At 35.0% G+C, this 14815-nt stretch overlaps 1 protein-coding gene across 2 annotated transcripts in view; it reads right to left on the reverse strand.

The window, feature by feature from the left end:
• LOC145668616 (glyceraldehyde-3-phosphate dehydrogenase-like) overlaps positions 1–14815 on the reverse strand; it is a 62411-nt gene that overhangs the window by 30283 nt on the left and 17313 nt on the right. The window contains exons 1-2 of one of the 2 annotated variants that reach the window (XM_081736654.1): positions 6962–7118; positions 517–627 (exon numbers count right to left, since the gene is read on the reverse strand). In XM_081736654.1, the coding sequence (XP_081592780.1) occupies positions 517–594 (78 nt within the window). In that variant the 5' untranslated portion in view covers positions 595–627; positions 6962–7118. Of the gene's footprint in view, positions 1–516; positions 628–6961; positions 7119–14815 lie in introns of those variants that run through there. The other variant, XM_081736655.1, reaches the window with a different exon arrangement.

Genomic DNA, 14815 nt, shown 5'->3' on the forward strand with positions numbered 1-14815 from the left:
GTAAATTTAATAAGGTAATAACCGAAAATACTGAACGAAATAAGTGGTAAGTTTCCTTAACAGTAAAGCTATTCCTAATTCAAGCCGAAACTGAATTCCTTCCTTCAAACCACCTAGTCATCAGTTTTAACTGAATCCAACCATTCGCTAAATACATAAAATGAAGAACAGTAAATCTTGCACATTCCTGTACAGTTACACAATCACGTGAAGTTCATAGTAATATGATATAAATATACATCATGCCGAACTAAATCTAATCTACAAGCTGTTTTAATCCTATCAATCTAGGATTTGATGACATTCATACTATTATACCATTATATAAAATTAATATCCACCAATAAATTTCTGGACAATATTGACATTTAAACATCCAGGAAAGCTACTAATACACGAAATCTTGAAAGAGCAATTTAAAAATAATTATAATCAATCTTTCAGTTAATTTTCTGTGCTTCTAAGAACTATGTACACCCTAAACTTTTTAAACTTTGAAAATTATAATGAACTTACTTGAGTACCCTTTTCGAGGGATGCCCTTAAGACCAAGCGACCAATACGGCCAAATCCATTAATTCCAACGTTTGCCATTATGGGCTTTCAATATGATCTGTTATACGAGATCTGAAATACAAATAGAACAATACCAGATATTAGAGAATGTTGGATATCTGCTGTAATAGAGTTCCACTTAAAAATATACTTATACCACTCAAGAATATTCCTATACGATTTTGTATAGAAATTTTATTACACGGTAAGAAGCATTCCACACTTTAAAGACTCATAGAAAGTATAGTAGCTTTTCATTCAAAAATATAAAATTAAAACTTTCTGTAACTATTAGAATAATTCCTACACTCTTCCTAGGAAGCGTAACAGCTGCAGTATTCTTCCTTAGGAGAAAGTTTTGGGGGACTATAAACCAGACTGTCTCAATCTCAATATTCTCAGACGTACGAGCACTTTTAGGTCTGACAGATTTAACAGTGAACCTATTGTTCGGAAATTCTCGATCCACTGCCAGATAATCTTCCGAAATATTTTCATTACGTTTGCACCGTAATCATGGAACTGGTGCTTCTGAAAATAATTTCGATTGCGCGTGAGCCATAAGCTCCTGGCCAAACCATAATAAAGCAAAGGAATGGTGAGCAGAAGTGACGACCCACCATTCCTCTCCCACTTACACTAACAGCGCTACATCAGATCAGAACGTGGCAGGTATTATTGATAGTCGTAATTTCAAGGCACATCAGAACAGTAATTCAAATCAGAAGAAAGTCATTATAAACAGTTTTCAATACCATTTTATATTTTGAGTAAACAAGTTTCCATCTGGAATACTTTTTTTTACTTTGTATAAAATGTCGGAGGTTTTATTGGGTCACCCAGTACAATTTAAAGTTTTAAAATAACTAACGTTGTGGTATTTTCTGTAATACAGACTATGGTAAATGTCAATAATAATAATAAGTAAAGTTTTTGAAGTTATTCTCTATTTGCAGTTATCGTACGAAACTATGATTTTAGGCCTACAGTCTTACAATTTAACAGGGTTATTGCGAAGTGGGGTGGGAAGCAAACTTCCACTTTACATGTCCTATAATTATATTAGATGGCAATTTAAAGGTAGATTTCAATTTACACTTCGGAATGATACTGTACGTCGCTGAAGGAATAGTTTCCAAATATACAGGGTGTCTCAAAAGTCCCTGACGTAGGGTAACTTATTATCCGAGTTACAACAAATTGTATGAGGGGAAACTATCTCCAAATATGATGTTTTCAATCTAAAGTGAAAGAATGTTCTGAATTGGATGAGCCGTTTGGACTGAACACTTTATGCGCCCAATGTTAAATGAAAATGGAACGTTGCAATTTACCTGGACCCACAATATAAGTGAATGAAATTACTGTCTTTTACGCTAATGTGTCGATAGAGCCCCCATTTCAAACATGTCCCAATTCACCATACTCTTACAAAATTTATCCACCTTCCCCAGCCCCTCTATTAATTGCAACGTTGCATTTTCATTAAACATTGAGCGCATGAAGAGTGTACAACCTAAACGGCTCATGAGATTTAAAAAATTTACTTTAGGTTGAAAACAGATCTGCATACTGTTTACCCTCTTACATTTTGTTATAACTGACAACAGAGTTACTTTATGTCTGGGGACTCTCGAGACACTCTGGATACACAATATTTACACACACGAAAAGAAATGTTAAAAAATAAAAGCAGTAGATTTACAGCGTTCTACCACAGACATCGATGCCCCTACTCCTAGATTGTGTACCTATAATTTGGATATAATCTTTGCATCATGTTATCTAACCTGCCCTATAGGAGAACATTAAAAGTCCCGCATCCATGCCCTGCAGTAAAAAGACTGCAAAACAAATGAATGGATAAATCAAGCAATTGTCATATCCGCTGTCAATCTAAGTGCAAAGCTCCAAAAGTTACGTTTTCGGTATCAAACAGCAGGTCTGTATGCAAGTGTGTAAATTCGTTTCCTTACCTTATCTTTGATCCGTTTGCTCTTCAGCTTTTTAATGAAGATTTACTGTACGGATCAACATATTTATAAAATTTACGGACTAAATTTGTAATATTTTAATAGACTAGTGTGTAAATAATCGAAATAGGTTTTGTTATTACCTGTGAGATGTGTATCTACGTAGAAATATTAAAGCGTAACCTGTTAAAACACGGATTCGTCCATAAACTAGCCATTAACTACAGTTAAGTATCTGAACGTAGTGTGCTAATTCATCATGCGCACGTGTTCGATAGTTAAGGGATACATGTACTTGTGAAATTCATGTAAGTAATGTGTCATGCTATTTTAAAACACCAAGGCGAAGCAATGAAAACCTCTGATAAATAACCAGTAACGTCCATTACCTACGATGATAAACTCTGGCAAGGGCCTATTTTTATGCATTTCAGTTTTTTTATAGCTCAATCCCCGGTATAATTGTATTATTTAGAAAAATAAACACACTGCTGAACAAGACTGCACTTATTTAATATAAAAACATATTTACACGTGACGTTTCGATCTTCTAGCCAAGATCCTCAGAGTGTGAGGATCTTGGCTAGAAGATCGAAACGTCACGTGTAAATGTGTTTTTATATTAAATAAGTGCAGTCTTATTTTTCAGCGCAGTCAGCAGTGTATTTATTTTTCTGATTTTATTTGCAAGACGTATGACTATGATTGTGTGTCTGTATTATTTAGTATAACACCTATACAAGGTAAGCGTAATTTTCTTTTCAAAAATTGGTTTGGTAGCTATTATATGCTATAAAAAATTAAAAAAAAAAAAAAAAAAATCCATACGCCACACGGAGATTTCGTAACACTGCATGACGTTAAAATTTAAGATATCGATTTTTAATGTTTTTAGTAAGACAGTTTTACCAAGTTATAAAGCATTTAAAAAAAAATAATCTCATTAGTTATACACAATAAATGACACTATGTCCCATTTTGTTATGCTAATTGGAAATTACGGCAAAAAAGGAAGATAATTATGACAACGTTCTCTTTTTAGCAAGAATATAGAATTAAAAAAAAAATACCAAAACAACGCTCTATGGACTGTTTAAGGTTCTGCTGAATGTGGATGTTCTTGTAAATATCCGGAGCAGATACCCACATTACAGCTGAAGAAGTTCATAGTAGATTTTACTATCTGGCGTTTTTATGAATCTTACAGAAAACACTTAACATGACCATTTTAAAGGGGCAATGTTTAGCAGAAGGGTCCAGCTATTTTTTCTAAAAAATGTTACAATTTCGGTAGTTTCTGTTCAAAGTAGGTTAGCTTAGGTTAGATTGTTAGTGTAGGGGTCTAGCATAATTTTCGAAAAAATTAGAGAATTTCGCTTATTTCTATTATTATTAGGTTAGTTTAAGTTAGTTCAGGTTACTTTAGGTTAGTTAGGTCTAAGTACTTGCATCTTCCATTTCTCCTGTAAATTTTGCATTTTTTTTTTACGTACTTCTGGACCCCGTCTGCTAAACACTCACTTTTTAAAGGGTTAAAACAAGCCCGAGCCATGATTATCCAAAAGCCAGCGTAAATATAATACGCCAGAGACTGTCCCATAATTCCCCCAGAGTTTGAGCACTTCAGACAACTGGGATCTCAAAAAACAAATCTCAAATTTCTCATACAGGTTTGTCTTAACACACGCAAATATAGAAGCAACAATTCTTATGGTATTTGTCAAAATTACAACAAAAGATGTCATTTTGGGATATAGGAAGACCTTAAGTTTACCTGCCATAATTGCCCTTCGTCCTCAGACACAATCCAATATGTAAGATTTTAAGCAACATTTAGAGTTTTGCGCTATCCACGTTTGTGTATATCCACCGTCATTGACGCGCCTTTCCGAATACAGTAGTCTCTCGTTAATTCGAATTTGGATAATTCGAAGTAAATAGAGTTGAAAATTTAATATTGGACAGATGTAAAGAGAGAAATACAGTTTTAACGTGTTTTCAGTTATCCAGATGCAGCCATAGGGAAGAGTAATACAAAAAATAAATAAATCTATGTAATGATAAAGATGAAGATGAGTTGAAGAAGTAAAGATAGAGAAAGTGTGCCAATCTCATCTTGTTTTAGAATTGGTTGAAAATTTAAGATGAATTACTGATAAAGTCAAACAAATGTTATTAATATCGTATTCCACGCAATACATGAAGTTCAGGATTTTGGACCGTACAAAAACAATCAAATTTAAACAAATGAGGTTTACGACTTCTTAAAAGTGAGAACAGAATATTCAAATTGTTACTGGTGTTCAATTGTTTGGGCTATCCATGTATGTTGTAGTGTTGTATGTAAATTTCCATCGTACACGTAGTTTGAATTATGTGAAGTCAATGTAGTTTTGTTAGTTTGCGGTATTCGATCACGCAAGTAATAAGCTGCTTTAAAGGTAAAGTCTACATACACCATATGAATATGTTTTTGATGCACAGTACTTTGGTTTGTTTGTTGTTATGTATGTGAAAATGAATGTTGTTGGAATAATGCGAATTTTGGATAATTCGAAGTTTTTTCGTGCCCCCTTGGACTTCGAATTAAAAAGAGCCCACTGCATTCCCCATAACCTGTTGCGCTTCTGCCATGATCCGGTAGACAGCGTTCTTACTTTTTTAATTGAAATCTAGCACAAGTTAGTTAATGCTTTTCGCACGGTAAGTTCCATGGCGTACACTGAAGCTCTCCTAAAGTGTAACTGCAGCGGGAAATGTAAGTTCACACCCCAGAAATAAATTTTTAAGTTTTACTCCCACGGTTATAGCGGTTAGGCTAAAGGAGACTGACATGAAGAAAATTGTAGAATGAAGAAAGTGAGAGGAAACGAGAGAAACTCAAGAAAACCCACGGACACGGTGTTTGTCCACTACAAAGTTCACTTGGCGGGTGCAGGATTTGAAGCCGGGACCCCAAGCACCAGAGGTGAACGCTGTACCACTGAACCATCGCGGCCCCTTACTGAAAAACAATCATATATATGTATAGATCCGTAAAGTAAATCAGTAACAATAAAGGTCAATATGCAGCAAAAAGTTACTGGTATCCCTGTCAGTTTAATATCAATGATTAATAAGTTTTTAAAAAAACGCGCGAATAATAGTTTGAGGAAAAACTGCATTTGGTTTTGAACAATTTTTAGGGGGACAAATTACATACGTCACTGGTACGCCACTGCCCCAGCTAAACCAAGACATCTGGAAACACCAGATAGCCTATAACCCAAAATTTTGATGAACTCAATGTTAATTTTTATTATTTTAATTAGGCCTATATTATCGACCAAATAAGACCAATACCAATCTAGCTGAAGAAAATAACATGCTTGAGGGCAATTCTTACTAAAAGTCAATTTTATCAATGAGTTTTGTTATAACAGTTTCCAAATATAGTGATTTTTAATGCAAAAAAATAAAAATGGATGTTAATAAAAGATGGTGGATGAATACTAGTTTATCTGTTCAAGAAAATAAGAGGAAAACATTTTTTTTATGGCGTTGAAAAGCATATCGTTCGTTGGCAATCTTAACAGTTTATGGCTTTTATTCTGCTTAAACAGATTACTTACGTACCGTAGATAAAAAAATATACTGTTAAATAGCAAATTGTAGTTATTGTTTGGCTTGTCAGAAGTCCTAAACTTACTACTTGCAATATAAGAAACTGTTTATGTAAATTTTTTACCTTTGGATACTAGTGTGTCAGAATATTGTTGACATTTCATTTATGTTTTATGTACTTGCATCACAACTACATTATTGCTACTTAGGCACCTAAACCCTATTATTGGATGCCAAAATTTGTTTCGGATATAGATTTGCCCTACTGACCTCTAGAAGGCAGCACTGACCTTGCCGAATATTAACTACAGTGAACCGGGACCGTTGAGGAGGGAATCCGAATACCCAAAGAAAGAAAAACCTATATTTTAGTTTCCTTCCAATAAACACTACCTTTTTTATTACTTCATTTTACTACATACAACTGCGCAGCCTATATTTTAACTGGCCTATTTTTATCAATAGTTACTGATTATGTAAGAACTGTATACACCGGTCTCGTTTCACCATTGTTACTGATTATTACATAACATTTACTAATTATCTATTTAGAGCGCTCATACTGCACCCAGCAATTCAAATCTATAAGTAAAATAATAAAAATTAATCTTTCAATACTACATATTGTGCGTTCAGTCATATATTTTCACAAATTAATCGATCAAACGATGCCGGCATCAATAGTTTAACTTCAATAATACCTCATCATATTTCGTATTCATATCACCGAACGAACCGTACAGATTTTTAAACTTTAAATAATAAATTAACTATCCAATACTAATTTCTTACCAATTGAAGGCAAGTTTTCAGAACGAGAATATTCTTACCTGAAAAATCTACAAGCGTAAAAATTCTCCCTGCTTCTATCGACGGCTTCCCGTAGAACAGTGGGCCGTGTCATTTGAAGGGCATACGGAACATCGAATCGCAATCACGTGACAGAGGCTTGCGCTCCTCTGCCTACGTCACTGAGTTACTCTCATGTCTCATGCAGTCGCCGCCTATGTAGTGCACATGTGCAGCGACTGAAAGAGAACTTCCGCCATCTCATGGACGAGTAGATTTTACTTTCATATATTTTTATATTATCCTCCTAGCTAGGAGTTCATTAGCACAATAAATTCTCGGACATTAGTTAAAACTCGTGTACTCAGTGTAAATTTATACCCTTATCCTAAAAAAATGCATTATTATTATTATTATTATTATTATTATTATTATTATTATTATTATTATAGTAATAATTTCATGTGATATGAAGCGGATGGAACACTATTTCGGTTTAAGACCATAGGATTGGCCAGTGGTGTAACAATGGCGTTTGGCGCCCCTCATCCATCGAATACGCCCCATGCATGACCATCTATCTATAACTTATGTGTACGGGTAGAAACGACCGTAAACTGAAAATTATCAGTGGGAGGGTATTGACCGTTTTTCTTTTTATATCGTTGCATTATGTCTTTTAAAATTAAACTGGAGAGAGTGCCCTGTTCATTAAACTATACTCATGTAAAATTTGGACTTTTTTTTTCAGTGATAGTGTAAATAAACAGTAATGTATCAACAAGTATTATCAAAAGGATTTCAAATGAGTTTATCTATATAGTATCTTACGATTTTACATAATTATAAAATAAATAATAAACCTTGTGAAACCTCTTATAAGCATTTTTTTTCTATTTTCGGTTTCCTTAATCGACAAATTGTATACAAAATCAGAAGCGTTTCTTTCTCACTTTTGCTTCTGTAAATTCTTTTATCAGATCAGAGATGTCCAATTCATGAGCAAAGTTTTCACCCGGTCAAAGTGTCTTTTTGGCGCCCCCACCTAATTCTAGCCTATGTTTTACATTTTATTACTGTGATATTAGAAAATACGTTCGAAAATTTACTTTGGGGTGCTCATTTGGTTGCCCTCTGACATTGGCACCCCGGGCAGTTGGTGCTTGTGCTTGGTTCTATGTAGCCGCTGTACGTGGAAATTATGTTGTGCCTCATAATCATGGCAACACTTTTTAATTCGTTTTAATTCAGATCTTATAGGTCATAGAATTTGTCATAATTGTTGAAGTGTATTGCGTAGGGGAATTTTATTTAAAGTTAATAAGCTCAGCATGTAATATAGCACTGAAATCGTATTAATACAGGAGGATTAATTTATTAATTATATAATTCTATAACCTCGACGAGTTTACAGTAATGCCAATGATTTGATACGCAAATGTAATAAACTGCAAGTAAAATGAGCAGGAATTTTTATTCTTGCCATGTTCAGAAATGAAAACTGACAAAATTTGGGGTTCCATTTATGTAATTTACTTCTATTTTATTAAAAACCTGAGGTGCCCTCTCATGTACCGAAATGCTCTGCGCCCGTAGGCAATGCCTACCCTGCCTACCCTATTGCTACGCCACTGGCTGGCCATAATCTTTCCTGTTTGTGTAGTGGCTAGCGTGTGTAGCTTTAATGCATGGGGTTCCCGGGTTCAGTTCCTGGTGAGAAAACCTTGAAACTTGAATGTATTACGGTGGATCGGATTCCAACTTGAACTGTGGATCCACGTTGTATAATACAGTCTTGGTGCTAAAGTGGAAAACTAAACTTTAACCAATTCAACTTTTATTATTAAAAAAAAAAATGTTGGATCAGGTCAGTGGTGTCATTTAGAAGGCCCAAAGGGTCAATTGTCCTCCCCTGAGTTAAACGAAAAAGTTAAACTCTTCTTGTTGCTACTGGTAAAGAATTTTCTCACACATCAGCAAATTCTGAAGTCAGCAATCTGAGTCAGGTTATAATTAATTTTGTTATAGACCTATTAGTATATGACACAGGTTTATAGTAATATTTTTCATCTAAACTCTTCTAAAACTGAATCTGTTCTGCGGGTGTTATACATTTATATCTACTATAGTCATGTCAATATTCTTAAAATGAGAAACGTAATCAGTGTTTCTTCCAATCATAAGGCTGGGGGAAACTGTCACCGGAGCTAAGATAAATTGAATTGCGATTGTATTTTTGTAATGTCAGTCTTATACCAGGAATGTTCTTTAGCAAAAGACAAAAAAGCGTCTCAATGCAACCCCTTCACATTTTGAATTTGACTCCCTCTGGATGAAATTTTCTGGAAGGTAGCCTGATCACTACAATTCGAAGAATAATGTGTATAAATAAACAGCGCGTATTTACATTTATTATCTGTGCGTAACCATGACCTGTCATCTGTATCCTTTCACTACGATAGTGGGCTGATGATTGGTTGAAGTGTAATGTTCCTTTCCGTCTCATCAGGCATAGTTTACAAGACGAAACTTTTTACTCGGGTTTCCATCCGAGTCATACAATCGGGGATCGAACCTGGCGTCACATGCGTTAGCATGTAGTCACGAACAAACACTATTATGACACTAAACTTTAATTTTATTATCGTAATCTTGGAGTGTGCGGATGAACGCAAGATCTGTCAAAAATCGGCAAATGCGAAATGCATTGAGTTCGTCGAGCACACAAGAGTTTCCTCATCGCTACATGGATAGTGTACGCGCTTTTGGTGTGGGAGACCCAGGTTCGATTCCCGACAAGTGGATCGGATCCCGCGTTAAGCTCTAGGCCAATGTCTCATATATTTTCGCTGCTGAACAGGAAGCTAACTCAAATCCAATCCAATTCGTTGAACATATTAAGTCAAAGTAACATCTCGCAATCATGACCTTTAGGCTAAAGGCGACCAATGATTAGTACAAGTGCATGGCTAGAAGAATTCATATATATGTATATAGGACCGACTTCTGGGGGGGGGGCGGTGGGTTGTCATACTGCTACTTTTAAGGGCTCCAAACTTCGGGATGGGTTTTATTTATATATATAAAATAAGAAAGTTTCCTCTTCTGGGGGGGGGCGATCGGGGCGATCTCCCCCCTGGATCCGCCCCTGAGGTGAAGTCTTTAATACTCTGTCGTCAGCCTCAAGTGTTGAACTCAGGATTTATCATAAGTTCATTTCACGAATCCCTTGATAAAATGATAAAATACTTTGACAACAAGTACTGTACATTACCTCATGCTTCTGATTCACTAGCATCATTTCAGATTTTGCTTGATGGGACTTCGTGGGAGCAAAATGCAAGTAGAGTTTTACGTTGCACTCTGGTAGAATATTATTATCCTATTGATTAAAATGTATATAAATCTCAAACTCACTTGTCAGGAGGAAATTGCCTCTTGGAGCTCCAAATGACTCCCCTACACTAAACATATTCAAACAATTCCCGTAAGAAAAATTTGAATTTAACATTAAGGATGCGGCTTTTGCAGGAGCTGTTTCAGACAAAGTAAGATGTATACAGAATATTACAGACTTAATTAAGCAGGGTTTTCTGAACCTTTGTAGGTGTATACTGATGGTATGCGAACCATTCTAAATGCCAAATTTCAAGTTTCTAAACTTAAGGGATTCGGAGATATCATATGAATATCTTAATATAACAGTTGCAGCTCCTATTATTTCCCATTCCACCCATTTTTCTATCCTTCTAATAATAATAGACCTAATAATAATAAACGCCGAAACATGTGTTTAATTATTTTAAATCAAAAGTCTAAATACTAAATTTTACGCTCTAACCTTAACGGATTCAAAGATATGGCCATCTATAATACGCCCTTCCCGTCGAATTTCCAAAAATTATTCCTTTGTGGTACCTTATATCACAAAACTTTGAATTATAGAAATGTAACATGTCTAGGTAAAACAGTTTGGCCTAGGCGTTAATCAGTAATCTTTTCTACACAGAGATGTAGCTTACTCCTGTTTGATCTATTAGCTTGAAGACACTTTTTAAGCATGCATCTTGATTTGATTACTTCCCATTCTATCACACAGATATGAAGTCCAATATACAGGATGTTTCAAAACAACACCGACAACATTTTGGGAGGTGATTTCTGGCACCAAGATAAGACGAAAAGTATAGACCAACCTGGGTGCACAAATGCTTCCTTTCGGAGTTATAGGCTGCCGAAAACATGAAAAAATGAATTTTAAAGGTTCATAGCTCCAAAACTATGGGACATATCGTAGTCGGGTCAAGGCTTTATTTAAGAACTAGTATGTGTTCTATCCAAATATCCATGTTTCAGAATCATGCGGTACTTCCGCAGCATTTTTAATAGAGATAGTTGGTGAGTATTTCAAAGTATATGCCCGAAGTCAAAATGCCTCTATAAAAATTGTTGTGTGAGTACCTTAGGATTCTGAAATATGTATTTTTGGATAGCGCACATATTAATTCCTAGGTGAAGTCTTGCCTCGACTACGGTAAGTCCCATAGTTTTGGAGCTATGAGCCTTTAAAGTTCATATTTTCATGTTTTCGGCAGCATTTAACTCCGAAAGGAAGCATTTGTGCACCCAAGTCGGTCTATACGTTTCTTCTTATCTCGGTGTCAGCAATCACCTCCCAAACGTTGTCGGTATTCTTTTGAAACACCTTGTATATATTTCTTTTCCCGAAAGTGCCTTAGACCCTACTAGTTTGTTCGTATTTCACGAGAATATTTCATTAGTAACTGTAGCATTACATGACCGTAATTTAAGGAATCGAAGCAAAAAAGTTCAGCGTTTTTTTTTTTTTTTTTTTTTTTTTAGATGGGTATTGAGGTGTATGGGAATCTGTCATGCACTATCAACACACTCAAATGCAGTTTCCAACCTATGAAAGGAGTACTGGTGTATAGAGAAAATTTCAAACCACCGCTACAGCTAATATATAAATAAATAATCAAAACACCTGATTTCCTTTAAATTTCAGAATTCAGTGCCTCCGGAGCGTGCAGTCCCTTTCGTTGGTGTTGTACAGTTAAGAGTTGGCCAAAAAATATTTCAAAATGTGGCGCATGCTTTGAGAGTACATGTCAGTACATTTAGTGAGTTAATTACCGACTTGTTGCTGTGCTCTCTCTTCGCACGGGTAGAATATGTTCATGGAAAGTATTTGATCCGCCCTTAGAATACGCATTTTAATGAAACTGTAATGATCGAAACCTATTATGTTCTTTACCTTTCGTACAAATTTTGAAAACCTATCCCCCTTACAATAAAACCTTTATATAGTCAAAATGATACGATAAAATCCTAGCGTAAGGTAGGTAATAACTATGTTTAAAATTCATTTCAAATTGTTCAACTATGTGATCAAAACAACACCGTTGATTTCAATGTAAAGAAAGAAATTATAGAAAATGTCCCTCTTCGCTCTTGAAACGGAAAATTTCACAAATTGTAAAACATGTTTCCCTTACTTTAAAGGGCGCTTTATATGCCAAGTTTCATCTTCCTACCTTGACGGTTTGTAAGATAGGGCCTACTGTATATATATATATATATATATATATATATATATATATATATATATATATATATATATATATATATATATATATAAACTAATACACCCTTAGAATAAATGCATTACTCAAAGTAATATGATAAAACTAGCTCAAGGCAAATACTAACTGTGTTCCAATATTCATTTTAAACTGTTCAATCATTTCCTCGTGATACAATCACAAAAACTCTGCAACATTACTTTCATCCTGTGTCGATTAAAGCAGAAGCCAAACAAATAGAGTTTGTGAAGGAATGTTCTAGCTTAGTTTGTATGATCTGAACATAGTTTAAGATATAAGTACTCGGTTAATAGTGAGTGACAGCCCACAACCTTCGCAAAGCATATCTGGACTAATAAGTTTTGAAACGTCAGTTGGTATGTAGAATCTTTTGGTGTTTGGTAAATTGGGAAATTACTGGAAGCAAACTCTGGTTTACGAAGACACAAAATAACAACAGCAATGAGAGCCAATATCTGATCATATATTGTCTGTTTAAATAAAAATAAAATTGATAATGTCTATTATACATCATGGAAAAATGGCTAAACTGTTTGAAATGAATTTTTGAGCAGTGTTTCTTGGGTCGAATTTTTATAATATCCTAAGGGTGTGTGAAAGAGTTTTTTTTTTTAAAAAAGTTCTCCAAAAATAAATTTACAGTATTTCAAGAGCCCTTAATCTAGGCAGAAGATTTGATTTGAATTTATTTGAAGTTTAGGGTCCCGTTCAGCAGCGAGGTTACATGAGACGTGGACCTACAGTTTAACGTGGGATCCGAACCACATAAGCTCCCGTCGGGAATCAAATCCAGGTCTCCCACGCCAAAGGCGCGTACGCAACTAGGAAGAAGAAACAGAGCATATAAACGTCTCATGAAATACGTGGATACATACTCCCAGCATTTCCCAAGAAGAAGGTCTTCTATAATATTTAATAGCTAACTTAATTAGCAATTGTGTAATTATAAGGCGCCCAATGTGAAATGGCCGAACCATTTGAAATGAATTTTTGTACATAGCGCTTTGGTCGAGCTGGGTTTCTATCATTTCTCTTTGAAATTCGTCTTTTAGGGGAAGAAACGAGATTCAAATTTACCTTTCAAATATTTTCCATAATATTATCTTCTCAAGCCACTGTCCTTTGTCAAAGAGTGTGAACCTCATGAACATTTTTGCCTGGCTCCTGGCATATTCAATGTTTTTTTGTTCCACAAAACCGACCGCCCAACGGTACTTCACAATGACACGCACAGAGCTACAGGAGCAAGAATTTATTATGAAAGAAAGCATTCCCGTATATTTCCACTATGTATTTTTCATGATTTTAAAATCTATGATTTTTTTTAAAAAAAAATCTAAACGCTGGACTTTGATAAAGTTTTCATTAGAAATGAAGGAAATATTTTTTAAAAAATGCTATTAAAAACGTTAAATATTAAACATATCAGGGGTATAGAAGCAAAACCTGTTAAATCCATTTTTCAATTTTTCAGGAGACGAAACATTGTTTCAGAATTGTAAAACAATTTGTTTGTTTAGTGATTACTATGTAATGCAGATGAGTGAAATCCACCATCCATTGAAGAAAAACAACTGTTCAACAATTTTGAAACATAAGAGAGTCACTTTTGTTTCGTCTCCTGACAAAATTGAAAAATGGATTTAACAGGTGTTGCTTCTATATCCCTGATATGATTCTTTAACGAGATAAAGTTCCGCAACAAATACTGACCTTGATTTCTTTGGCACGGCCTTGAACCAAGGTCAACCGCTGCACGACATACTTGCTTACGTGATCTTACATAACCTATTGCACACCACAGAAATAGTTTCCAGTCATCACACAAGCCGTAACTTGGATTTTTTTTCTGGGGGGAAGCATTAATACGCTTATTTGGGCCCCCTAGAAAAGTTATTTTTCTCATTCTTGGGCCCCCTGTTTCCATTTTTCTCTTACTCTTTATGGACCTTCGGAGCCTGCGAGCCTTCTAGCACGGCAAGGTCTACGGGGCCGTTAGTTCCGTCCCTGGGCCCGTTCTATACATAACAAATTAATTAAGGGGACAATATTGATAAACTCAAAGTCATACGAATAAATATAATTTCTAGGGCCCCCAATAGTATTTTTTTTTTTTTTTTTACTGAAATGGGCCCAGTAGTCATGTTTGTTTTATTGACCTTTGGTGTGCTGTTTTGTTGATGTAATGTAGTGAACCTGTTTGATGCTTCATTTATAATTTTACATTCGTATCGTATATGGAGTAAGAAAATTTTGTTTTAAAATGGACCC

This window comes from Thermobia domestica, chromosome 13 (genome assembly GCF_964235325.1).
Source record: "Thermobia domestica chromosome 13, izTheDome1.hap1.1, whole genome shotgun sequence".
Lineage (NCBI taxonomy): Eukaryota > Metazoa > Arthropoda > Insecta > Zygentoma > Lepismatidae > Thermobia > Thermobia domestica.